Source organism: Phoca vitulina, unplaced genomic scaffold, assembly GCF_004348235.1.
Source record: "Phoca vitulina isolate PV1807 unplaced genomic scaffold, GSC_HSeal_1.0 scaffold94, whole genome shotgun sequence".
Lineage (NCBI taxonomy): Eukaryota > Metazoa > Chordata > Mammalia > Carnivora > Phocidae > Phoca > Phoca vitulina.
Genome location: NW_022589797.1, coordinates 2,496,018 through 2,523,187, shown reverse-complemented (window position 1 = coordinate 2,523,187; position 27,170 = coordinate 2,496,018). Strand labels below are relative to the sequence as shown.

Genomic DNA, 27,170 nt, shown 5'->3' with positions numbered 1-27,170 from the left:
TTTCTCCCTTCTGGCCTCAGTTTACCCCAGTATAAAAATTGGGAGCCAAAGCCCAGCCTCTAGTCTCAGGGGTTCTGTGAGCAGGTCAGAGATGTCCTCACTACAGAGTTATTAAACCAGACTAGGGTTTCTTACCCCACTTTTCTGGTTTCACTGGTCATGAAGACTCTGTACACATGCAGGGGCGGGTGGTCACTGCTGTCCCTTGAGGGGCCAGGTCCCATGCCACATCAGGACCAAGTGTGAGGGTCATACCCACCTTGGCCCCTTGGTGAAGTAAGGAGAGCTTCTGAATCCTCAGTCCAACATCAGTCACCGCCTACTCACCCTTTCCTTCACTTGTTCGCTCGCCCACTCACCTGTGTGCCTACCCATTCATCCTCTGTCAGTCTGGCCCAGCATCAGGGACAGACTGCACATTAAGGGCATCAAGAGTTCACCTGTGTCCTGGTGGTTACCACTCACTCCCCATTGAGGGGTTGGCCTCATTCAGCTGCAGGGTCTGCCTCTCTCCTCACATGAGGCGCCGCTGAGGGCAAGCCCACATCTGCAGTGGAGTGTCTCTGTCCCTGCCAGGGTCCAGCCCAAGGGGAGGCCCAGTCAGGTGCTCAGGATTTGTGGGATGAACAAAAGGAGCTACAAATGAGTCTCACGCTGCCCAGTTCAAGCCCTGCATGATCTGGGTGGGACAGATAACTTCCTTCAGCAGCTGCAAATTTCTCCCTTGCAGGGTCAGCCCTTGGGGCCCACCCAGGAGGAGTCCTACAGGCTGAGGGACTGCCAGCTCCCCACACCATCTGAAGGCCAGTTCCTACTGGCTTTGAGGGAGTGTCAGGCATAGAGTGACCCACCTGGCTCTGGGGGATCTGGAAGCCCCCAGCTCCTCCTCTTTGTGAGAGGCTTGCTTTCTCCAGAGCAGAAACACTTTCCTTCCTCAACCATGGTGTGACGTTCCCATGGCTCCAGTTGGATCCTGGCACCTTCCACTGGAGGAGCAACTCCCTCCTGGCACATGAAGCCTCCTTTGCAAGGGATGGGGGTGAGGGGAGGGGTTCCCAACAGGAATCCCAGAGCTGGTAAGGATTAGCAAGGGAATGTGGGCTCCCGCACAGAGAACTGCTCTGGTGGGCATGTCAGCTTGCCTTAGTTTCCAGCTCTACCCACCTCAGGCCAGCCTGGCTCCTGGCTGCACCCTGCTCCCTAGTCCTGGCTCCCAGTAAGCACCGAGTGGTGTTTGCAGAGTGCCTGGGGTGGGAATATTTAGTAACTCGTTGTAGCCAAGCTCATCCCCAGAGCCCAGGGAACCCAACCCAGACTGTCCCTGAACCCAGCCCAGGCACTTCCTCCCTTGAGTAAGGGACAGCATTAGAAATAAAACAGAGGGTCACCTGGGTGCTGCAGTCGGTTGAGCGTCCAGCTCTTGGTTTCCACTCAGGTCATGATCTTAGGGTCATGAGATCAAGCCCCACACTGGGCTCCGGGCTGAGCACGGAGTCTGCTTGGGATTCTCTCTCCTTCTCCCTCTGCCCCTCCCACTTATGTTCTCTCTCTCTCTCTCTCTAAAAATAAGTAAATAAATCTTAAAAAGAGAGAGAATAAAAGGAAAGGAAAGGAAAGGAAGGGAAGGGAAAGGAAAGGAGAAAGGAAAGGAGAAAGGAAAGGAGAAAGGAAAGGAGAAAGGAAAAGAGAAAGGAAAGGAGAAAGGAAAGGAGAAGAAAGGAAAGGAGAAAGGAAAGGAGAAAGGAAAGGAAAGGAAAGGAAAGGAAAGGAAAGGAAAAGAAAGAATGACTCAGCAAAATTAGTCCGGGTGGGGTGGCCTCCCTATTTTTCCCATCCATGGGCTCGAGACCTCAGGACTGGCCACTTTGTCTGGAGGGCCTAGGCTTGCGGTTGCCAGGGGCAAAAGAGGTAGCCCTGGTGGGGGGTGGGGGGGGTGGAGAGCCATCATCTCATGTAGAAGTTTCCCTTAGCAGAGGGTCCCCAAGATGGGGTCTGCTCTAGACTTCCTCCTCTTCTGAGCTTGGGAAGGGTCCTGGACTGATGGTAGCAGGAGAGCTGGACTTGAGGGCTTGGATTCTGTTCAGTGACTACCTTATCAGGATGGGAGCCATGTGAGCAGAGGATGAAAGAGAGAGGGAGGCTCTCCCCTGACATGGGGTGGGCAGGGAGGAGGGCCTCTGCTGAGTGGTCTGCTGTTGATCACCAAAAGCTGTGCTTGAGCCTGAAGGGTGACACAGTGGCCTGTGGAAGCCTGGCTGGCTGTCCTGGGACTTCTCGATTCTGGGAGCGTGCCTGGCTAGGACACAGGCTGCAGCTGGGGATTGTGGGGCGAGAGGGTATGGGAAGATGCCCAAGAGGCAGCTAGTTTGGAACTCCTATAGAGAATTCCATGTTAGTCCAAACTGAACTCCTGTCCTGGGCTGGGCTGGGGAAAATATGGGCATCGTCCAGGACAACAACCTGCCCCTGGGCCGGGCCTCTGAGCCCTCTCTGAGGTTACTGCTTCTTCCCAAGCCCACACACATTCTTCACCTAGCAACTCTTTGAGCCTGCATCCCTCTTTCCTGTACCCCAGGGAGAATAAAGAGAATGACTGCCCGTCCCTCAGATAAGCCTGGTCACCTTTTCCTCCCATAAACCCTAAGAAGGGGGAAGCCAAGTCTCATGATTCCCTTTCTGAGACAGAGAAGATGAGGCCGGGAGAGGAACCCCCCACTCTCTGACAAGCACAGCCAGCCGGTCTTGTCCACCCCGTGGGGGAGGGGCACGGGTGCAGCTGAACCCTCCCACCACAGCCTGGCATCTTCCCTGTGACAGACGACTTCATGAAGCAGAGCCGGGGCATGTTGCTGCTCTACAGCATGAAGAATCCCAGCTTCCCCGAGTATATCTTCAGCAGCGAGAGTGGCATCATGTGTCTCGACATGCACGCGGACCACCCCTACCTGGTGGTGGTGGGCCACTACGACGGTAACGTGGCCATTTACAACCTCAAGAAGCCCCACTCCCAGCCTTCCTTCCGCAGCTCAGCCAAGTCTGGCAAGCACACGGACCCTGTGTGGCAGGTCAGCCTCGAACCAGGGTGGGAGAAGCGGGGATTGAACCCCTGGAGGAAGGACCTTGGGGAGAAGGGAGGACAGGCAACAGGCAAGGGGATGGGGATGACAGCTTAGAGGCCAAGGAGCTGGGTGTGCGAAGGGGCAGAGAGGGGCAGGAGGTGGTAGTTGGGAGGTGAGGGGTCTGCGGCTGCAGAGCTGCTATCAGGAGGGCCCCTCTCTGCTAAGGCTCTCTTAGGTGCAGCGGTCAGGGACTCGTAGCCCATGGCTGGAAGACTCGAAGGCCTGACGAGCCTCTGCTGAGTCTGTCAAGGGCTCCAGTTCCCTGCGTATGGGCTTCCTCAACTCCCCACCAGGGCTCTCTCTGCCATCTGGGCTAGATTTGGGGCAACTCCCAGACAGGGGTAGATGCTGCACTCTGTCTGCCCTCTGGGCGGGGCTGTAAGGCCTGGTAGGTAAGGTCTGTCCCTGAGGCCTCTCTAGCATCCTTCTTCTCCAGACAGGCATAGGCTGGGACCATTACCCCGACACTGGAGCTAGATTTCACCCTATGTCTCCCATCTGGTTGCACTGGGAGTGGATTTCAACGTTTCATCTTCAGAAAGTCTCTTAGCTCTGGCTTTGTAGACCTTCCCTTACTGTATTCCAAAAGTCCCCCTCCTTCTGGGGCTGTGAACCCTTACCCACAGGCAGGTCTGGGCAAATCTAAGGAGGGATTTCTGCCTTAAGTTTCCCACGGTCTCTGAGCTCATCAGGCAGTGCTGGGACTCTGTCTTCTCATCTTCCTCAGCCCCTGCCCTGATAGAGTCTCCAGGCAGACTCTGCACCCCTGCCTTCCTGGCTCTGAGCTCCCTGTGTCATGTGGACACCTGCCCTAGGCACTGGCTCTCAGCTCTCAGACAGCTCAGCTCCCTGAGCAGAGCGGGGGACTGGCCAGGCAGAGGGGACATGATGCCCTCTTTGCTTTACCCTTTACCCAGAGCCAGGGCACAGAGAGAGAGGCACCTCCTCCCATGAGACATCTTCCCCCCTGCTCTCCACCAAAGCAGGAACCAAAGCTCACAGACAGTCTCAGGAGTCCTCTCCTCTGAAAATCCCACCTTCCCATCATCGCCTCCAGGCACACAGAGGTCTCGAGACATGCAGAGGATGTCTGCAGAGACCTTAAAGAACCAAGAGAGGAGAAAAGACCTGCTTTGATCAGACTAAACCAGCAGCAGGCCTGCCCATGCTCTCCCAGCTCAGATAGCCCAGAGCCACGCACAGAGCATCTCTGATTGGCCTGACCACCCTCCTCAAGCCCAGGAGAGGACAAGGAGCCAAGGCCAACCATCCGGCTACCACTCTGCTGTGTTCTTAGAATCAAATAACAGGTTGGGAAAAGAAATGGGGCATGGAGAAGACAAGCTATCGCTTTCATTGGGTGGGCGCCGGAGAGACTGGAACCCACCTGGACAGGGATGGCCTTCTGCTCTCCCACCATCCTGTTGGGGAAACAGGGCTAGTGCCTTTGCAAAACCGAAGACTCGAGAGTTCTTGGCTGAACTCGTGGCTTGTGACATGGGAGGGGCTGCCAGGCACTCGCTTGCTGGTTTCCTAACTTCCCTCTTTGCCTCTAGTTTCCTCGCCTTTTCCTCATTCATCTATCCATTCAGTGACTCCTCTGTGTGCTCCCCTGGGAGCTGAAGGTGCTTAAGGGCTTGGTCGCTGGGGTTCCTAGTGGGGAGATAAGCACAGCCATGGGCTGCACAGGACAGGGCAAATGCTACCTGCGAAAGAGGGCTCCTGGGGGCACTGAGGGGGGACATGGAGATTGTCCAAGATGGGGGGGGGGCAGGTCTTCCCAGAGGAAGCAACACCTGAGCTGAATTGTAAGGGATGAGAAAGCACTAATTAATAACAACTAAATGTAAGATGAGATCCTAGAATATAACAAAAAAGGATATTAGGAGGAAACCAAGAAAATCAAATGAAGTCTAGATTTTAGCTGAAAAAGAAGAAAGAAAGTATTAGTTAGATGAGAAAGGGTACAAAGGGGCGTCAGGTAGAGTGGCCGCCGGGGAACAACATTTGGAGCGCAATGGGAGAGACAGAGAGGGTGGCGCAGGACCCAGGGAAGCACCAGCACCCTGAGTGAGTGTGCTTCTCCAGCAAGGAGGAAGCTTGTGCTTCGGAAGTCAGTGGTTTCAAACGAAGTGCTAGTACAGGAACCCAGTATCTCAGAGATGGGAATGGGGCTGCTTTGGTGAGTCAGGGTCCTGCTTGCTTGAGGGTCCCCTGTTGTCACCCCTCCGCCTCCATCCTCGAAGGTACTTTCATACGGTTCCTAAGAGCTCCCTCCAGCATGGTTTGAAAATGGCTGCCGAGCCATCAGGGAGTTTGGTGCAGAGAAGTAACACAGTCATGTTGATGTCTTGGAGATGTCCTCTCACCACAGCGTGAGAAACTTCAAAGCCTGAGCTATAGCAGGGACAGTGGAGATAGAAATGAGAAGGTAGGGTGAGTGCTTTGAGGCAGTAAAATCAATAGAAGGAAACGAGATGGATATGAGAAAGGAGAAGAATTGGTGCTGCTCCCTGAGACTCCGCTCAGGAGAGCACCCAGGGAGGTGGGAATGACAGAGGAGGAGCAGGTTTGGCCAGAAGTTAATACAAGAAGCCAGAGGAACACCTACAATTAAAAGAAGTCAGAGGAGGCATCCTACAGGCAGTGGGCTGTGGAAGCCTGGAGCTTGGAGGAAAGCTATGCTGGTAAATGGCATGTCAGTGACATCAGAGTCTAAGTCCTTCTTAAAGGGACTGTGTCTTGGAGGAGACCAGAGAGGATCTCAAATGCCAGGCTGAGGCAGAAGAACTTTGTTCTGTTGGCAGCAGGGAGCCATGGAAGGTTTTGGAGCCAGGGAGAGAACTGTCTGCTCAAAGGGGACTAGGTTCCTAGCCCATGGCCCAGGCTACTGCCCAAGGGAGCCCATCTGGGTAGCCCAGCCCTGTTCAAGCCCCAACGTGAAGCCTCAACCAGCAACACTCTGTGTGTGTGTGTGTGTGTGTGTGTGTGTGTGTGTGTGTGTGTGTGTTCTGTGCTATACTGGGGAAGGGAGCAGGGAAGGATAGCTGAGCAGAGACTGGGGGCAGGCAGGTCTGCCCTAATCAGATAAGGCAGAACAGAAGGAATCAGTTAAGCAGGCCCCATCTGCTCCTTACCACCTACTTCCTGGACATTCGTTCATTCTCTGAACCCCACTTACCACCTGCTCACCCCCCTTTATTCCTACCCTCCCACCTCCACCCCAGGAGCACGTGTGTGACTTGTACACACACACACATACCTGCTCACTTGCAAACACATGCAGCAACCCCCATCGGGCATCGGGCTGCTAAGTGGGGTGTGAACTACAATTTCCATGCCTGCCGGTGGCTGCTCACTAAACACTTCCCTTTGTAGCTCCCTAGCGCCTCTTACAGCCTGGCCTTTGACACCCCCCGTCCCCTCCCCCCTTTAAAGAGCCTATCTTTACACAGAAGGAGAAGTGGTCCCAGCGTAAGGGCCAGCTTGGACTTATACCTCAGAGGCTCTGGGGTGTTCTAGGCCCCCCAGTGAAAAAAGAGCCAGCTGCCTAGACAGGCCCAGGCAGGACGGGCCCGCCCTTCTGTAGCTGTGATCAGCCAGGCCTGGGGGTTGGCTGGGGACAGGCGATCCCCTCTCCCCAGCCAGCCCCCTCAACAGCCACGGTGACAGCTGTGGTCACAGGCAGCCGTAGTGGGTTCTGTCCTCCCTCACCGGGCCCCTACTTGTGACAGGGGGGAGGGACAGGGTCCCAGCATGGGAGGTCTGGAGGGAGCTGGAGGATGGAAAGCTCTGGGCACCCAGCCCCACCCCAGCTCTCTGGGACAGGACTTGGCCAGGCCTCCACATCTGGCAACAGAAACTTGAGCCTCAAGCGTGTCATCTTCATAAGACAACAGCTCTGTCTCCAAAACACTTTACCATATGTTTGCCTCCAGCCCTGAGAAGATGGGTGGGGCACGATTATTAACCCTGAGTTGAAGATGGAGGAAGGCAGCTCAAATCTGAGATTTGGGAGCAAGATCCTGAGAGCAGGAGCTAGTGGTGAAGTGAAGGCGGAAACAGGAGAGACTGCCTAGAGAAAAGCCAACCTGGAAGAAGAGGGCACCCCCCCTCAAGCAAGCAGAAAAAAGCCCCCTGCAGAACCGTGGCACCCCAGTTCCTAGGATGAGGGTCATAATGGGGATATTTGCTAACATTTATTGAACCTTTAATAGTTGCAATGTTCTCACATCAGGGCCTCATGTTCATGGTCTCATTTAACCCTTACAGCAAACCTATGCTGTTATGGTTCCCGTTTTACAAGTGAGGAAACTGGTTGACGGACCCTGTTCTTTCCAGGCCTGCCTACATAAGGAGGATGAGCCCAGAGATGCCACCTTCTCCCTACAACTGGCTCCTGGAACCCAACCCAGGGAGGAATTGGGCACCTCCACTGCCAAGCCAGTGGATTAGGGCAGTGCCCTGAGTTGGCACGGTTACTCCAGAATGGTCAGGGACAGAGGGATGAGAGAGACAGAGATGGGTGGAAGGAGAGAGGGAGGGCCAACTGTGGGACTCTGGGAAATGGGCTCCCAGAACTTGCTTCTGAAGCTCACACAGATTCTTGAGGGAGCCCTGCTCAGCTCCCAGTCCTAACTCAACATCCTAGTAGTGTCCCGAAGCTCACAGGTTGGGATGTTTCAGGTCAGGTGGCAGAAGGATGACATGGACAACAACCTCAACTTCTTCTCTGTGTCATCTGATGGCAGGATTGTGTCTTGGACGCTCTTGAAGGTGCCTGTTTCCCAGAAAGTGTCATATAGGGTGGAGTTGGGGAGTGGGGGAGGGTGCTAAATGGCAAAGGCAGCCTTCAGCCCTGCTGATTCAGCCCCACCCATGTACCCTCCCCCACCCCTTCTGACCGCAGAGCGAGCTGGTTCACACAGATGTCATCAAGCTGAAGGCGGACGGCAACACCACGGATGGTCTCGATGGGTTGCAGCTACACACAGTGGGTAGGAACCCCAGCCCACTCACATCCAGACCTGACCACTTCACTCAGGCCCCGTGAGGGTCAGAGACGGTGGCCCTCCCCTTTTAGCAAGCACTCCCTCCTCCACTTGCGCTGGACAGAAGCCTGGACAGGAGGTAATGGGAAAGCTTGGCCCTGCTGTCCCTGCCCCGGAGCTTGGCTGTTTGCAGACCCTCCCTGTTTATGCAGATCCCATCCCTGTTTGCAGACCCTTGTTCCTGTTTATGCAGATCAGGCCCCTGTTTACCCAGATCCTATCCCTGTTTACTCAGTTCCTACCCTGTTTATGCAGAGTATATCCCTGTTTGCACAGACCATGTCCCTGTTTGCAGACCCTATCCCTGTTTACCCTGATCCTGACCCTGTTTAAATCAATCCCTGCCTTGTTTACCCAGGCCCCATTCCTGTCTGCAGAAGCCCTGGCCGTAAGCAGAGTCCCAACTGCCTGGGACAGGCAGCAGGCCCGACGGCCAGTTTCTGTTTGCCTGCCTGGCCCCAGCCCCTGCGAGAGCTGAAAGCCGGGGCTCAGGCTATCACAGGGGCCTGCTGGGTAGAGGAGGTGCTGGGAGCCTCCCTCCCAGAACCGGGCTAAAGCTGCTCTACCTCTTCTCCCAAGGCTGTGGCACCGCCTTTGACTTCCACAAAGAGATTGACTATATGTTCCTAGTGGGCACAGAGGAGGGGAAGATCTACAAGGTGAGGCAGCGCCGCCCTGTGCCAGCTTCTTACGGGGCCGCTTAGACCCGAGAACCATGGGACTTTATCCTTCTCAACAGACCCTATTCTGGCAGACCTTAGGGTTAGTCAGTTCTAGAAAGCTTCTTGGGAGAAGTTAATGTAGTCTTGACTTGCTTGGGTGGCAGGAAGAGGGGACGACTGCAGAAAAGGGGATGAAAATCTAGAGGGTGACTTTAGCCCAGCCTGGTATCTTTCCCTCTGGGCCCTCCCGCCCTTCCTAGGAGTAGAAGAAGTAGAAGTGGGAGTGGGGGTTGGGGGGAGTTGGAACATTCCAAGAAGACTTCCTGGAGGAGATCTGGAACTTGAGCTGAGCTCTGAAGGCCGGGTAACACGAAAATTTAATCTCTGAATCTTGGGTGTGTTCCAGCCAGTAGGATGGAACTTCATGGCCAGTTTCTGTAAGGTCTCAGTGTTAGTAGGTGAACATCCTTCTGAACCTCCATCCATCCAGAAATAGCTCTGCTGCAAGCTTTTCTTAGGCTCAAAGACTCAGAATGTTAATTACAGACAGCCTCCCAGGAGCCCCTGAGGCCCAGCAGGAGCTGGTCTGAATGCAAAAGAGGTCCCCAACCCCCTCTATGCCCGTCTGAATGGCAAGCATGGGAGAGGCAGGAGGGAGGAGACTAGTCAGTCACACTGTCTCTTGGAGGGAGAGAGAGGCGCATGCTGGTCTGGGCAAGAAACCCAATGGGAAATCATGAGACTGGGACTTGCTCCTGGCTCTGCACCTACTCTTACCTGGGCAAGGCGGGATGTTTATCACTATTGCAAGGATTTTATCTGTGGGCTATGAGTGGACCCAGGGCTCTGTCTGTCTGCCCAGAGGCTTTGGCCTGGACACAGGCTAGGGCACACCTCACCCAGGGCCCCCAGATCTGCTCTGCCTTGACTCAGGGAGAGAAGGCCTTCTCTGCTTGGCCTGGAATCCTTTGGGCAGACTACAGCACTGTCTCTCACCCTCCAGGAAAACTCCTGAGCCCGTTAAGCCCCTCCTTTCTCTCTGGTCATGTTGAGGACATAGAGAAGAGCAGCCAGCAGCTTGGCCCCAGTTCAGCTGTGACAGTGATGTGGGGACAGAAGAGGAGTCTTAGGTTCTGACTCTCCAGGGCTTCCAGGGAAGTGGTGGCTGCTGACTTCTCTCTCATTCCTAATCCCTGATCCTCTCACTGCCCTCACCCTCGCCCCAGTGCTCTAAATCTTACTCCAGCAAATTCCTCGACACCTATGATGCCCACAACATGGCAGTGGACGCTGTGTCCTGGAACCCATACCACACCAAGGTCTTCATGTCCTGCAGCTCTGACTGGACCGTGAAGATCTGGGACCACACCATCAAGTGAGAGAGCCATGCCCTCCCTCAGACCCCACCCTGGGCGGGGGCCTGTGGGACTCTAGCACCGCGAGTCCTCTGTGTGGTGAACTCTCCACCCCTCCACCACTGCAGGACTCCGATGTTCATCTATGATCTAAATTCAGCTGTGGGCGATGTGGCCTGGGCACCTTACTCTTCTACTGTGTTTGCAGCAGTCACCACCAATGGGAAGGTGAGTGCCCCCTTCGGACCCTCTACTAGAGATAGGATGAGGTATCTTAGGGTCTCCCCCCTAGAGAGCCCATGCAGTGCCCTTATCAGGTAGAGGAAAGTGAGACATAAGGACTCTGTATTCTCAAGGGGTAGGCCAGCCAGGGCCCTGTCAAAAGAGGAATCATTCATCCCACGAGGCCTCGAGGAGAGAATGGGGCTGTTCATCTTGAAGGACAGAACACTCTGGGGGATAAGATGCCATGAGGAACAGTTACCTTCTCTGACGGCCCTGGGGAGCGAGCTACAGGACGGCAGAGGCAAGCTGGATGTAAGGCAAAACTTCTGAACCAGAATTTATCTGTGATTGAAATAATGTCTAAAAGGTAGCAAGGTCTCCATCCCTGGGAATGTACAAGCGAAGTCTGAGGAAGGAAGATGGGAGGGGTCTGTGCAACACTGAGAATTGGTAAAAACTCAGAAGCAAACATTTTTTGAGGAAATTCTTGGATGCAAATCCATTTTTCCTTATGGCCTTTGATATAACCTGAGAGGCACCCACTCAAGGAAAGTCTATATAGTTGAAGGCATCACCCTAAAGTCAATCAGTCACCTATTTGCCGAATAGATGTTTACTAAGGGCAACTATGGTGCCCAGCACCAGGGCAGGGCCTGGCGACTTAGGTCCCTGAAGTTATAGAGCTCACATTCTCGTGAAAGTAAAGGGACACAAGGCAACCACAAAATTAGCGTTAAGTGCTAGGCAGAGATGACCGGAGGAATATGTGTGCACACGGTGTTCATAGCATTATTCATAATAGCCAAAAAGTGAAACAAACCAAATGTCCATCAATTGATGAATGGATAAACAAAATATGGTATATCTAAAAGGATTATTATCCAGCAATAACAAGGAATGAAGTATCAGATACATGCTACAGCGTGGATGAACTTGAAAACATGCTAGCGTAAGAAGTCGGTCACAAAAGACCACACACGGTATGATTCCATTTATGTATGTCTAGACTAGGCAAAACTAGAGAGACAGAGAGTAGATTTGTGGTTGCTCAGGGCTGGGGGTGTGGGAGAACATGGGAAGTGACTGTTAATGGCACAAGGGATCTTTTGGGGTGATGAAAATGTTCTAAAATTGGTTGTGGTGATGGTTGCATAACTGTGAATATACCAAAAACCAAGAACTGTATACTTTTAAGTGGGTAAATGTTTTTGTATGTGAATTATATCTCAATAAAGCTATTATATTTTTTAAAAGCGAGAGAAAAGGAGTGATGTAAAAGAAAAGGACGGGGCGGTCTCTTAGAGTGGTCCAGGAAAGCTTCTTCAAGAGGTGACATTCAGGCTGAGAGCTGAATGACAAGAGCTAGCCTGGTGAAGCCGGGGAGAGGCACTGCAGACAGAGGGAGGAGCTAGGGCAAATGCCCTGAGGTGAGAACAAGCTTGAAAGGGTCTCAGGGACAGGCAGGCAAGTGTGGCTGGGTCTAGGAAACAAAGGCGAGAGTGCAGGAAGCGAGAGTGGAGAGTGCAGAAATCTGGAGTAAGGAATCTGGATTTTATGAATACTGCCAAGGGAAACGTCTGGAGGATTTTAGATAGTTTAAAGCTAAGTCTAGTGGCTGCCTGGAGGATGGATGGTAGAGGGCAAGAGTGGAAGCGGAAAGACCCCTCAGGACACTGCCACAGTTGTCCAGGCAAGAGTTACTAATGGCTTGGACTCAGGGAATGGTAAAAATAAGATTAAACATTTGTCTGAGCACCTTGCATATATTAACTGGTATAAACCCTGGCTCTGCCACTTACTGGCAAGTTACCCTTAAGAGCCTCTATCGCCTCATTTATAAAATAGGGCTAATAACAGAACCTACCTTATAGAGTGTCTGTGAGGATTATTAGGTGATACAACTATGTAACATGCTTGCCCAGAGGCTAGTACATAGTAAGTGTATGGTAGTTGCTATTATTGTTAATTCTGCATAGACTTAAATTTTCTCCCAAACTTTTTATATTCGGAAAACACATAATCAGAGACACAAATCCCCTCTCCCACTGCCTCCAGCTCCAGCTAGCCAGGCTTCTGTTGTGTTTCCCCAGAAAGCCCATGTGCTGGTTCTTCTGAGGTGGGGGACAGGGGCCCCATTATCCTTGAGTGTGCTGACACCCACCTCTCCACAGACCCATGTGTTTGACTTGTCCATCAACAAGTATGAGGCCATCTGCAACCAGCCCGTGGTGGCCAAAAAGAAGAACAAGATCACCCATGTGCAGTTCAATCCTATCCACCCCATCATCATTGTGGGTGATGACCGTGGGCACGTCATTTGCCTCAAGCTCTCACCCAACTTGCGCAAGATGCCAAAGGTACAGGCTTGGGTAGTTTGGGCGGCTGTAAGAAGTCAAGTCCAAGATGGGGGGGGTTAAGAGCAGGGGGAGGAGCCAGGGGGTGGCCCCCAGCTTTCTAGCTTGGGAAACCCAGGGTCAGGATGGTGTCATTTGCCCAAATACGGAGCACAGGAGAAGCAGGTTTGTGGAGAGAAAATTAGATCAGTTCTGCCATGCTAAATCTAAGTTACCTGTGAAACTTCAGGTGGAGACATCGGTAAGTAGGCGACTATATGGGTCCAAAGCCTGGAGAAGCACATAGACATCATTGGCTTGTTTAGTGTAGACCAGATTACCCAGGAAGGGGGCTTGGGGCTTAGTCACTGCTTCATTGGCCTCAGCTCCAGTGGTCCTTGAGCTGGGAGCTGGGGGTCCACACAGGGAAGAACGTGAAAAGGAAAAGAGGTTAACTAGGTCAGCAGCTACGCAGCCCTCCTTGTGAGCTCCGGTTTCTTTCTGGGATTTGTACTGATCTGGAGGCCCTGCCCAGAGCCCCAAAGCCCTGAAAACAGGCTATGGAGCCCAGAGCCAGCACCTCAAAGTCTAGATTTCAGAGTCCTGGTTCAGACCTAAGCATCCAGGCCTTCGAATCCAGAGCCCAGTCCTGCCCATTTGGGTGCTAAGTGAAGATATGGAATTTGCTTTCTGCCAGGTTCTGGGCCAGGATCAGAGCTGAGCCAGGGCTGGGCCAAGTTGCCCTGATGACTACACCTCTCGGTTGCAATACGAGGCATTTATTTGCGGTTTGAGGCAAGGGCAGGGCCCTGTCTCTTTCAACTAGTGATACTGCCCCCCTGCGCCCTTACCAAAGCAGGGGTCAACGTAACATCCCTCTGGTACCTGCCTGGTCTATTCCGCACCATGACCAGGAGACAAGGGCTGGGAGTTTGGCCGGGCCTGTAATTGTAGCCAGCTGGGGGAGGGGGTGGACTTGGCTATAAATACTCAGAAGGCTGCTAAGCGCCTGCAGCTGTGGCCTAGAGGCTGTGGTGGGCTGGGGGTGGTGGGGTGGGGTGGGGTGGGAAGGGATAGGATGGGGTAGGGGGTCGGGCATGGTCTGAAGCTCTTTGCTGAGCCCAGCAAGTTGGTCTCAAGGAGGGGGAAGGAGACAGCAAAATTTGTGGAACAGATAAAATCTGCTCTTAATATAGTGAGGAGAGAGACCCAGGCTTGAGCTGGCAGAGCTGGACAGCCCAGTGGGAGGGGCAAGGGTACGGCCATCACACCTGGAGGGTGGTAGATCTGGGCGGGGGCCTGCCCTGCTCACTCTGACCCAGGGAGGCAAGGATCTCCCACAGTCCCAACTCCTCTCAGAGCAAGGGTCAGCCCTAGCTAAGAGAGCTGGGCTCTGCGTATCTGGGGACCTGTATCTCTGAAGCCCTGAGGATATGGGTACCTGGGGAGCAGAGGACCTGAGCGGGTGACAGTTCGGGGCTAGTGCTCTGGTGGATTGGAGGTTCCCGTGAAATTGTCATCTGATCCTATCAGTAGCCAAGTGATTTGTTCAAAAGGAAGTCCTCTGAGCATCCTTACTGCCCCTCCTCTTTGGGCTGCAGTCTCCCTGTCCTTCCCAGGAGGGTTTGGCCAGAGGCCCAACTTCCTGACCCGGGAAGCTTCCTCTGGTGTCAGAGCACAGCTTGTCAAAGGTCAAAGGCTATCTTTCCCTCACTACAGTATAGGTGGGAAACTGAGCCCAGAAAGGCAAGGGACTTGCCCAAAGTCACATAGGGAGTTAATGACAAAGCTGGAACTATAAGCCAGGTCCCAAACTCCCAGGGGATGGGGTGAGGCCAAGAAGAGAACACTAACTTGATTTGGAAGGGAGAGTAGTTAAAGGAAAAGACATCTTTGTCCTCTGCCTAGAGAGTGTAGAGGTGAGTTGGGTAGTGCCAAAGGCACTGGGCCACAAGGGGAGGGGGAGACAGATTTGGGAGCAGGTGCGGTGGTCACCCCAGGAGGAAATCTGAGCTCTGCATGGTGTCAGTAGCCAGGATGGGGCCAGGAAGGGGCCTGCTGGCCATGCACTCTCTCCTCTCCTCACAGCCCAGGCCAGACCCAGGCTGGGTCCTCAGCAGGCGAGGCTGGAGCGGGTGCCAGCGAGCAGTGGGCACAGGTGGCTGAGAGGGCAGGGCAGGCAGGGGGGGTGGGGGCTCTGGAGCAGAGGAAAGGCAGGAAATGGCAGCTGCCAGCCTAGGCCATACCCCGCTGCCTGGACAGAAGGGAGGATGGGACTGGGGCTGGTCTGCTGTGCAGCTCTCGGGGCCTGTGACACATACCCCAGTGTCCCAATTCTCGTTTTCTCGGGGCATTACAGTGCCCTATAGGCTGGGGTGAGGGCTCATAAATTTAGGATCTGCTCTTCTGAGGGCCAGTCCCAGCTAAGGACATCTGGAATCACACGGGGTGCCTCATGTGCCCTCCTGGGTCTCTTGACACCCTCCTCCACCCTGGGTATGTCTGAAACAGCAGGCCTGGCCCCAAATGTCTCCCACCTGTGGCTTTGTCCGGACCTCTCTCCCTCCGCACACACACACCCCTTAGCTTCTTGTTAGGACTCAGCCAGGACCCCTCCTGTGGGAAGGGTGGTCCCGACAGTCAGAGGCCTTACCTCTCCCCGGAGCTACAGCTCTCCTAGCCTGAAAGGCTAGCTCCTCTGAGGGTTCGCGGGGAGATACCTTCTGCCGCTGCTCCCAGCATCAAGACCATTTACTGATCTGAGATTCAGAGCCAGAACGAATGCTTCTCGGAGGCCCCAGCTGGGCCCGGGTCTCCTAACCTGAGCTGGGGGTGAGGAGAGGCAGGGATCCAGAATCTAACTGGCGGGGAGAGGGGCGGGACAAAGCTGGGGCAGGCTGGGCAAAGGAGGCAGAACTGGGACCCAGAGAAAGGTGGCCCATCCCTCACCATCCCCCCCCCATGTACTTCTCCCCTCCCCAGGAAAAGAAGGGGCAGGAGGTTCAGAAGGGTCCAGCTGTGGAGATCGCAAAATTGGATAAACTGCTGAACCTGGTGAGGGAAGTGAAAACCAAGACCTGAGGGCCTAGCCTCAGTCCCTGTCCCATTTTTTGAACCCAGTACTTGTAACCCCTGACCCTGGTACCCAAGCCCAGCCTTAGTACCCAGTATGTGACCCCCACCCCTGATCAGGTCCCAGAATCTACCATCAGCTCTCTACTTCGGCCCTGGTCCCAGCACCTCACCCCAGGACTTGGCCCTCAACCATTATCCCATCCTACTTTGCACAAATAAACCGGTGTCTGGAAACTCACCCCACACCTTTATTTTTGCTACTGCAGGGCCCTCAGGAAGAGGAGGAAATCTCAGGGTAGAGCCATAGTTCCATTTATTATCCAGCAAACAGTGGGAGGACCCGAGGAGGGGCCCAGCCTGGACGCCCTCCCGTTATTGCCATGGATTCCAGTTTGCTTCCCCAACCTCAAGGGCCTGGAGGCAATTGGCCTAGGGAAAGGTAGCCCCAGTCCCTGGCCCTCAGTATGGAGCAGAGTCAAGATGGCCCTGGCCCTAGCACCAACTCATGAACCCCCACCCCAGGCCTGTACGAAGGGCCACCAGAGTGCCTCGTGGGGCTAGACCGGCTAGACTCTGGGCTGCTAGGTCCAGCTCCAGACAGGCTGGACTCTGGGTTCTGGACCCCAGGCTGGCTAGACCCTGGGATCCTGATTCCAGGCTCTGGGTGGGGCAGACTTAGGCCCCAGACTCCAGGCTAGGCGAGGGGCCTTCAGGGCTGCAGCAGGTAGCTGCCTTCATGGCTGGGCTTCTGAGGCGGGGGTGCCTTCTCAGGACAGGGGCCAGGGCTGGAGTTGGGACTGGATTCCGAGAGAGAGTCGATGTCCGCAGAGCGGGAATGGCAGGCCCAGCAGAGAATGACCCAGAGCAGCAGCAGCAAGAAGCCTACAAGGCCGTTGCAGACGATGGCAATGAGGGCCCCCTGGGAGATGGCTGCCCCCATGACAGGCAGCACCCTCAGACCAGCCCAGACCACGGGGCTGGCTCAGTGGCAAGGCCCATGCCGAGGCGGAACTCCCGTATAGCTGGCCTTCCAAAGAGGCTGTCCTGTCCACACACTCAATGATTCCTGGGCAGTGGATGTCCACCTGCAGTCCTGAGCCTGTGGCAGGTAGAGAGCAGAGGAGAGGGTGGTGAGGAGGAAGGGGTAGGTTGAAGGGGTAGGGTGAGGCCTAGGAGGAGAGGGGTATAGAACAGAGTCCTTTCCCACATCTCTGGCTTTCCTGGCAGAGGACTCTGGGTCCCAGCAGGTCTAAATACCCCACAGAGCCAAGGCCCCCATCCTCAGGCCTGGCTCTGGGCACCTGCATGCGGGTGCGGCCACAGTGGGAAAGCTGGAGTAGACATCCTATATCTCAATCTCCTTAGAACCAGTGGGCACGGCCTGGCCCCGCCACCAAGCTTCCAGCTCTCAAAAGCACTGTGTTGAGTGGATGAGACTAAGGAAGCCCAAGGCCTCAGAGGACGGGGATTGTAACCAGCACTGGTGTGGCCTGGGCGCCTCCCCCTACTCGGGACTCCAGCCAGCCAGCCCGGGAGGCCTCCAGGGGTGCGAGCTCAGACACAGGGAACTTTGTGGAGGCCCTGGCACGCGTGTGTGGGTCTGTGTGCCCAAGGCGGTGCTCCTAGGTGTGCCTCTCTGTGGGACTCTCTCTCCAGGTCAGTTGTGCGTGTCTGTGTGTCTGGCTCCTAATCTTTCGGTGCCCTTGCCTAGATGTGCCTCCGCTCTGCATACCCACCTCTGTGTTTGTGCAGCTTTCTGTGTGGCTCTCTTTTTATTTTTCTCCGTGTGTCCCCATCTCTGAGTGAGTGTATCTCTTTTCTCTGTGTATATGGGTCTCTTGTGTCTCTCCGTCTCTTTTCTTCCCTGCTGTGTGTCACTCTGTCCCCGTGGACGTGTCTCTCTCCCCTTCTCCGTGGGGGTCTGTCTCTCTAGTTCTGTGAGTCGCGTGTGTCTCTGTCTTTGTGTCTGTCTCTTTCTCCCCGGCTGCGCCTCTATGTCTCCATGTGGGTCTGGGTCTCTTTATCTCTGTCTCTGGTTCTCGGTCCCCGTACCCATGGGGGGAGGACCCCCCCTTACCTGAGTTGAGCCCGGTGCGCGCCCGCGGGAGGGTCCGGGGCAGCGCGATGCTGGGTGCCGACTGAGTCTCTGGAGCCTGCGGGCGCGGGGCGGGGGGGAGGGGGGGGCGGGAAGAGGCGGGCAGGGGCGATGTCCCCTCCCCCGGCCCTCCCCCTCGGCCGCGCAGCCTCCGCCGGCCGCTCCCGCCGCGGCGCGACCGGGTCGGCCTCTGCCGCGGGCGGTCTGCGACGAGCCGGCACCTCCTCTCCCTGGGGCGGTGCCTCCTCCGCGGCCGCGGCGGCTCGCTAGCTCTTTCGGCGGCGTTCGGGCGGCGGTGGCGGCCCGGGCACGAGGTTCGGGTAGGCTCGGCTGCGTTCGGCTACGTTCGGCTATGTTCGGCTGGGCTCGGCTGGGCTCGGCTGGGCTCGGCAGGCAGCAAAAACAGCGGAGAACCTCGCTTCCTGGGAGGCCGGCGGCCGGCGGCCAGTGGCCAGTGGGGGGTGGAGCCATCTCCGCGGCGCTGCCGTCATTCAATTGGCTGGCTGCGCCAGGCTCCCGGACGATTGGTCGCGCGCTGGGGTGGGGACTGGCTCGCCCCTTGTGCAGGCGTGGGGCGGGGGCGAGAGAAAGACTGAAGGGGCTACTAGGTCTTGATCCGTCTGGAGGAAGCGGGTGGGAACGAGGCCCACCTACTCGCGGGGATTTCTTGCACCTTCAACACCTGGAAGAGCTGCACACACAACATCTGAGAAAGGCCTCTGTACCCTCATACGTGAGGAGACTGCCCATCCATATCTGCCTCTGCCCGCATCATCCAAGGAGGAAGGCCTTGGGTCCCCATATCTGGGAGGAGACTGAACGTCCTCATCTTGGAAGCCCCCTAGACTTCTACACAACCACTCCCAGCTGGGGGTGGACTCTGCATCCCCACTTTAGAGGGTCTGTAGGTGGCTCTACATTCCCTGGCCCCAGGAGGTGTGAGCAGCTCTGCCAACACAAGCTCTTTGGGCATATTTATTGAGTTCCTACCCAGTACTGGTCGCGGGTTCGTGCTTTGCTGCGCTGTGGGGGAGCCTAAGGTAGAGAGTAATGGGGTATTCCGAGAGATCGGTCAGCCAGGGCTGGAACAGGACCAGGCATGACTCTCCATCCTAGAAGCTCCTGACTCTCTCCATCCTAGAATCTCTCCTAAGAGGAAGATCAGTTTGGGCAGAAGCCTGTCAGGTAGGCCTTCCTACCCTACCTCATAGGTCAGTGATTCCTAAGTGTTCTGAACTGGACCCTTTTCTCCTCCTACTCTACATATTCGCCATGGATGCTCACATCCCTAAAGCTATACCATGAAGACTCTCAGTGCTCCCAAATCCAGCATTACTTTATCTCTGGAATTCTAGCCATAGATCCAAGTACCTTCCAGAATCAGGGGGGTGTTGATTCCTGGTTCTGCCATTTAACTAACTTTGTGATCTTGAGCAAGTTACTCACCCTCTTTTAGCCTCAGCTTCCTCATCTGTAAAGTTGTTGTAGCAATAGGTACCTCTCAGGGTTGTAATTCACCAATACATTTATACCCGACCCACCACATCTCAGCAAATGCCAACTGACACAACCCCAAGGACCATATGGCTAAGGGGCCCCTTCCCTCAATGCCATGAAATTCACATGAGATCCCTATAAATCCAAATGCTATCTTGAAAACAAGAAAGGGAAGGGTAAGATAATTTGAAATACTGAGTCATACTTACAGACTGTCTAAAATAAATTTTTGGACCCTACTGAGTTTACCATAATGGATTAATTTTAGTTCCCCTGCCCCTGTTACCCAGCAGGGTGGGGGCATTGTGAGCAAGATCAAATCAGTTCTAGGAAAGAGAGGAGACCTATATTGTTGCACATCTGAGTGTAATGTGAGTGAATTTGTGACCCAGCTGCAGGAGTTCAGATTTTATCCTGGAAACAGTGGGGAGCCACTGAAGAATTTTGAGCAGAGGAGTAAATGTGATCATATCCAGAAATTAGCGGGATGATTTGGGCTGCTAGGTGGAAGGGGAGATTGAAGGCAATTGAGACAAAGGACTGAAATGATGTAGGGGAAGAGGATTGGAGAGAACAAGAGAGCACTGAGGATATTTGGGAATTACCATTGGCAGAACTTAGACACATAGACCTACAGGATATGGGGAGTAAGAGGGAGGGAAAAGTCTGGGATAACTTCCAGGTTGGTGACTAGGGATACTGTGATTCCCTTTACTGAGATAGAAAACAGGAGAGAAGGGGTGTTTCAGCAGGGGCCTGGGGTGGTGTGTGGGGGAGGTGGAGGATGATGAATTCCATTTTAGATATGGTAGATTTGAGGTACCAATTGGACACTCAAGTTGAGATGTCCCATATACAGTTGGATAAGTACGCCTGAGGTTCAGACTGAAGACAACATTTTGTGAGTTATCAATAAATGAGTAATAGTCAAATCAGAAAAGTGGATGAGCAGGTTGCCTGTGTGGCTCAGTCGGTTGAGCTTCTGACTCTTGATTTTGTCTCAGGTCATGATCTAGGGTAGTGAGATTGAGCCCCACATGGAGCCCCACGTCAGGCTCTGCGCTAGGTATGGAGCCTGCTTAGGATTCTCTCTCTCCCTCTCCCTCTGCCCCTTCCCACCCCCTCCCTCTCTCAAAAAACAAAAACAAAAATACATAATCAGATACTGAAACCTAAAAACAGGGATGCTTCAGGAATAACTGGAACTAATAGACACAAAAGCCATTAGGATCTCTCTGTACCTCTCATCTCTGTTACTTTCTGCCAGGCTCCTTCATTTCCTTCCCCTGCCCTGCCCAGCCCCCACCATCCCCACCACCAGACTGGCTTCTAGTGTTTTTCTGGTCCACATGGTGAAAAACATCACTTCAGACAATCCCAAAGCTTAAAAATATTATTGTCTAGGCATCCAACAAGACACTGGCTTCTTTTTCTCGGTTGCAGTTTGCAAATTCCTCAGGAAGTGCTCTGATTGGCTCAGCTTGGGTAGATACTTTACTCTGGACCCCATCAACTGTGGCCAAGGAATGGATGAAGCTCAAATTGCCTAACATGGCTCACATGAAAACCCCATGAACATTGTGGCAGGGGAGGGGGGTCCTAAGAGAAGAGAGAACGCAGAATGGCAGGTGTTCGCTGTAGTCCACCCTTTGTTTGCCCAACACACACACATTATTTTCCTACATATACATGATTCCAAAAATGTCCTCACCTACATATTCCAACCATTCCACTATACATATGCCAATAAATTCACCTCCTCTCTAGTGGAGGGCAGCTCAATGACACATCTAGCTCCTGCTTCTGGGGATTATATCATAGGACCACTGTTCATCACATATAAGTTCTCTGAGTAATGTCCGTTCGTGCTCCAGTTAGGTTTCTATAAGGTGTGAATATGGCTTCTAATAATCTCATTACCTTTGTTTGAATTGCCTTTGAACTACCTTTAAACCACTACCCCCCTGCCCAAAAATAACCCCCAAAACTCCTGATATCTAGCGATGGAAGAAATAAAGAACAAAATAAAAAGAAGGCTCTGTAGAATGGTCAGTAATCCAGAGCATCATATATTTTTTGGCCATGAATGACAATGAAAATGGTGGGACTAGGAAATCTCATGGCATCTGTTTGTTGACTCACATCTTTGGCTACAGAGTTTCTCAGTCAGCTAATCTGCCTGCCCCAGGTTTTGCCCACAAGGATGTGATCCCTTATCCAGTGTTCTGAGAGCATCATTGTGGAGGATTTCTCTGTGGGGCACTGTACTGATTAGCACTACACTTTCTGGTGGTGTTTTAGGGATTATCCTGGGATTGAGCAATCACAGATCTCTGCATGTATGAGATGGGGTGTGGTTTTATTTTCCTCCCAGATCATACAATTCTTTTAAAATCATAATCAGCTGTCTGTCAGTTTCATCTGGGGGAGAATTCGTTTTGCTAATAAATTATTCATCCTAAAGCACTTTTCCCCCCTAGTTTAAACAACTCTAGGGATGCCTGGGTGGCTCAGTCAGTTAAGCGTCTGCCTTCGGCTCAGGTTATGATCCCAGGGTCCTGGGATTGAGCCCTGCTTCGGGCTCCCTCCTCGTTGGGAAGCCTGCTTCTCCCTCTCCCTCTGCCACTCTTCCTGCTTGTGCTCTCTCCCTCTCTCTCTTTCTCTGTCAAATAAATAAATAAAATCTGTAAAAAAAAATAAACAACTCTGAAATCAGAATACAGTCCTACAATTAATTGCATAAAATAGTTTTTTAGCCTCTTTTTTTTAAAAAGATTTTATTTATTTATTTGAGAGAGAGAGAGAATGAGAGAGAGACAGAGAGAGAGAGCATGAGAGGAGAGAGGGTCAGAGGGAGAAGCAGACTCTCTGCCGAGCAGGGAGCCCGATGTGGGACTCGATCCCGGGACTCTAGGATCATGACCTGAGCTGAAGGCAGTCACCCAACCAACTGAGCCATCCAGGCGCCCAGCCTCTTTTCTTCTAGTACTGTTGACCCTGCCTTGTACAATGCAGGGGTTAGGGGCACCAAACCCTTGCACAGTCAAAAATCCATGTATAACTTTTTTTAAAACTTTTTTAAAGTTTAGTGTTTTATAGTAATCTCTACACCCAATGTGGGGCTTGAACTCACGACTCTGAGATCAAGAGTCACATGCATTCCCCACTGAGCCAGCCAGGTGCCCTCCATGTATAACTTTTGACTCCTTCAGAACTTAACTACTAATAGTCTACTGTTGACCAGAAGCCTTACCGATAACAAACATCTGATTAACACATATTTTGTATATGTATTATATAATGTATTCTTATAATAAAGCTAGAGAAATAAAATGTTACTAAGAAAATCGTAAGAAAAATACATTTACAGTACTATAAAAAAAATCCGCATGTAAGTGGACCCATGCAGTTCAAACCTGTGTTGAGGGTCAACTGTAGTTCATAAAATAACTTGCCTCAAGTAATTGATGGAACATGAGATTTATTAAATATAGTAATTTCATCAGAGTTCTTTTTCACAAATAATAGAATCCACCCTGGATAATTAAAACATAAAAGGGATTTGTTAAAAGATACTATTTAGCTCAGAAATGTTAGGAGGACTGGGGAAATGAATTTGAGGCTCAGTTTCTAGAAACAACACTCAAACCATACCACACAACCTGATGAGGACACCACAGCCATTGCCTCTCCAAATACTAAGTACCAAGAGTTTAATTTGACTGCCAGCTCTACAAGCTCTGTAGCATTTCTGCGGTAAGAACTCAATATTGCAACCACTGGGAAACCACCACTGTTGCCACTACCACTCCCCGAAAGTGGACACTTATACTACCAGCAATAGCAGAAATTGAAGTCTTTTGTCCAACCCGCTTCCTTCCTGTATCAGTCAGAATTAGGCAGGTAACAATGGTTATAAACAACCCCCAGATCTTACAAAGATGGATTTCTTGCTCATGCTACAGTTGTGGCATGGGTGAAGTGGGGAGGAGGAGTCTGCTCACTGTGATCACTCAGGATCACAGTGATGATGGAGGTTTCACCATCTTCGGATGATGCCTTTCTTTCTCTTCTTTCTTTCTTTCTCTCTTTCTTTCTTTCTTTCTTCTTTCTTTCTTTCCTTCTTTCTTTCTCCTTTTTTTCTTTGTTCTTTCTTTCTTTCTTTTTTAAGGATTTTTTAAACTAATCTCTACAACCCACGTGTGGGGCTTGAACCTACAACCCCAAGATCAAGAGTCGCATGCTCTACAGACTGAGCCAGCCAGGCATCCCTATGCCACTTTCTTGATTGGAACCTTCAGCGTTTGCTGTGGTAAAGAGAGTGAGGAAAAATGTACATTGGCTCCTGCTCACATTGCATTGATTAAAACAAATCTCATGGCCATACCTAACATCAAGAGACGAAGAAGGGCAACTCTCCTGGTGCTCAGAAGGAAAGGAGAACCAGAAATATTGAACTTTAGTGATATTTACTCACTCGTATTATAGCTCACTTCCAAATCAAAGTCTCATATGGGGCCAAGTAGCAATGTCTATAAACAAGCTGCATAGGATGTTGCAAATTTTAGTTCTGACTACTATACTAAGGAGACTGGATTTTAAAATGTGAATTTTCCCATATAGGAAAACTATTTAAAAGGTGAAGGACATCTATGAATACAACATATTTCTACTACCATAATCAATACTAGAAATTTGTAGAACCATGCTCTCTGAATCCTCAGGTTTGCCACAAAAATGCAGGAGCTGTGCAAGCTCTTGGAGCAATTTCTCTTTAGGACTATGTTTTTCATAATGCTAAAAGGGGCACTTTCAATCCCTCTAACTATGCCTTCTGGCTTCATGGGAAATCTTAGGCTGGAGTGACAGGGCTAGAAGCCTTTCTTCTTCAACCTGCCCTGGAATGATGCCCTTCCCTCATTTGCATTCCAGTCAACTCACTTTACAATGAGAAGCACCATCATATTTGCCTGACAGGGTAGGAACATCCAAAATGGGTGGTCTGCAAGCAGTTAGGGGCCAACAGAGTAAGTATTTTGCTTGGATAAGGAAGTGTGTTTCAGCCTTGACCTCAAACTGCTAGAAGCTAGATCATCCTGCATCGTGCTGAATTGCAGAAGCTGAGTTCTTGGCTCTTCTCCAATGTTGATGATGAGGAAACTGAGAGGTCCTAGCAATCAGGATGGTGGTACACAGGGAGAGTCCGAGAAATTGGGAAGCCCTGCTTGTTGTCCCCACCCTGTCTCCTCTCCTTTTGTCTCTCCAGACAAACTTCCTATGCTTCTCTAGCCCATACAATAAAAAACCCAGTTTCTGACAATTCTCAGCTTTACAGCTTAAATCCAGGTATACCCAGCAAGATGTTGGCTCATCTCTTTCAGTTTCAGCTTCAAAATCCCCAGGGACTTGCTCTTATCAGCCTGGCTTTGGTCAGATGCCATTCCCTGTACCAGTGATCCATGGCAGGGCAGGGAGGTCATAATATGCTGGCTCCCATGATAACCATATGAGTGAAAGGCAGTTCCCACCAGAAGGGAGGGCCATCCAAACAAAACATAAAGGAGTCCACCATACTAACATTAATGGATGCAGGAGAAAAGATAAATCTGCAAAATAAATAAGGAAGTAGCTGTCACAGAGGTAGAAGGAAAACCAGGAAGGAACATAGTTTCAGAGAAGCCAAGAAGGGACAGAGGTTCAAGAAAGAGGGAGGGGTCAGCAATCCAGAATGTCAAAGAGAGGTCTAGTAGTTATAGAAAAGGGAACCAGTGGACTCAAAAGAAAGGAGGTTGTTGATTATCTTGGCAAGAAGTTGTTCCAGTGGGCAATGGACAATGGGAAATGGAGATGGGGTATGTGGTAGCCACCAGATCTGGAGTGGTTTGATGAGTAAGAAGCTGATACAATATAGATGACTCAAGATGATTATTGTTAAAAATTGGGGGGGAAGGAGAATAGATACAGAAAGATGTGGAACCAGAGGAACTTTATATTCAATTTCTAAAAATTTCTTTTTTTTTTTTAAAGATTTTATTTATTTATTTGTCAGAGAGAGAGAGCTCAAGCAGGGGGAGCTGCAGGCAGAGGGAGAAGCAGGCTCCCCGCTGAGCAAGGAGCCTAACGCAGGACCGATCCCAGGACCCTGGGATCAGGACCTGAGCCAAAGGCAGCCGGTTAACTGACTGAGCCACCCAGATGTCCCCTAGAAATTTCTTATGTGTTTCTTACATGGGCATGTTTAACTACTGGTGGGAAAGAACCTGAAGAAAGAATGTAATTGATAGCTAGGGCGCCTGGGTGGCTCAGTCGGTTAAGCAGCTGCCTTCGGCTTAGGTCATGATCTCAGGGTCCTGGGATGGAGCCCTGTGGTGTCAGGCTCCCTACTTAGTGGGGCGTCTGCTTCTCCCTCTCCCTCTGACCCTCCCCCTGCTTATGCTCTCTCTCAAATAAATAAATAAAATCTTTTTTAAAAAAAGAATATAATTGATAGCTATTTTTATTAATACTGTCCATCTCCCTTGGGCTGTGCAGATCCAGGCAGGCAGGGACAGGGACAGAAGTTAAAACCTGGCAGAAGGTATGAACCACTTCAACTTTTCCTAGGCCATACTAGCAAGTAGGGCAGAGATAGGAGGTGACTGACCTCAGCATTGGGTGACCCAGGTTGGGCCCCAGGACACACCCAGGGCCCTGGGATTGCACTGTGTTCTGTGCCCAGACAGAGAGGACTTGTGTGAAGAGGAAAGGATCCCAAGGCTGGAGCCAGTCCTCAGCGGGTGGGGGTAGGGTGAGCATAAAGCAGTCATACTCTGGGATAGGCAGCCTTGCCATGACTTTGCTCTGATTTCCTTATCTTGAAACCATGCCTATTCCTACCTTTACCCATCCACCCACTCACTCCTCAGCGTCCCTGCCAAGCTGCCACCTGCTTTCTCAGATCCACTTCCCTACCTCCCATCACTCCTCAGCCGCTGCCCCCACCTTCTGCTCTCATCATCCCTGGAGCTGGCTCACCAAGGTCACTTTCACCTCCTTGTCACATCCAATGAATATTTGGTAGTCCTTATCTTTGTTGACTTCTCGGCAGCAGTGAGGTTGTTGATCCCTTTTTGAAACTCCATCTTTCATTGTCTTCCATGAAGCCACCCTCTCTGGGAACATTTATTCCTCCTCCTAAAACAACTATTGTTTTCTTTGTTTATTTTTTAGAGAGGGAGAGGGGGGAGGAGACGGGCAGAGGGAGAGGGAGAGAGAATCTCAGGCAGGCTCCATGCCCGGCGCAGAGCCCACAGGAAGCTCGCTGGATCTCACAGCCCAAAAGCAAGAGTCGGACGCTTAACCAACTGAGCCACCCAGGCGCCCCTAAAACAACTACTGTTAATCAAGCGCCTAGACTCTGTCAGAGCTTTACATTTATCATAGATATCCCTCACCTGCATGCAAGACAGGCCCATGGAACAGATGAAGGAACTGGGACTGAAGGTCATCAAGAGGTTTTCCTTAGGCCCCAGAGCAGCTGTGATAGAGTCTGGATTTAAACCCTGATTTGCTGCATTGCCCTCAGCTCCAGCATTCTGTCTGTCTCCCTTACCTCCCTGGCCCCTCCTCTCCGTTGGGCTGTGCTCTCTGCACCCACTCTCCTCTCCTCTCCTCTCCTCTCCTCTCCTCTCCTGAAGTGAGGTCCTCCTCTGCATTAGGGCTTCTGGGCCCATTCTATGCTGACGAGGCCTTAATGCTAACCCAGACCTCACCCCCAAG

The 27,170-nt window shown here is 52.1% G+C and overlaps 2 protein-coding genes across 2 annotated transcripts in view; one reads left to right on the top strand and one right to left on the bottom strand.

Annotated features, from left to right (window-relative positions):
- DNAI1 (dynein axonemal intermediate chain 1) overlaps window positions 1-16,037 on the top strand; it is a 38,549-nt gene extending 22,512 nt beyond the window's left edge. The window contains exons 13-20 of the mRNA XM_032396808.1: window positions 2,818-3,065; window positions 7,806-7,895; window positions 8,029-8,116; window positions 8,750-8,829; window positions 10,059-10,207; window positions 10,316-10,415; window positions 12,584-12,769; window positions 15,728-16,037. Of these exons, the coding sequence (XP_032252699.1) occupies window positions 2,818-3,065; window positions 7,806-7,895; window positions 8,029-8,116; window positions 8,750-8,829; window positions 10,059-10,207; window positions 10,316-10,415; window positions 12,584-12,769; window positions 15,728-15,826 (1,040 nt within the window). The 3' untranslated portion in view covers window positions 15,827-16,037. The remainder of the gene's footprint in view (window positions 1-2,817; window positions 3,066-7,805; window positions 7,896-8,028; window positions 8,117-8,749; window positions 8,830-10,058; window positions 10,208-10,315; window positions 10,416-12,583; window positions 12,770-15,727) is intronic.
- Window positions 16,038-16,116: 79 nt separating this feature from the next.
- ENHO (energy homeostasis associated) lies at window positions 16,117-18,140 on the bottom strand. The gene is made up of 2 exons (XM_032396910.1): window positions 17,898-18,140; window positions 16,117-16,919 (listed from the first exon to the last, which is right to left on the bottom strand). Exon 2 carries the CDS (start codon window positions 16,758-16,760, stop codon window positions 16,530-16,532), a length of 231 nt encoding a protein of 76 aa, XP_032252801.1. The 5' UTR covers window positions 16,761-16,919; window positions 17,898-18,140; the 3' UTR covers window positions 16,117-16,529.
- Between the last annotated feature and the right edge of the window lie 9,030 nt (window positions 18,141-27,170).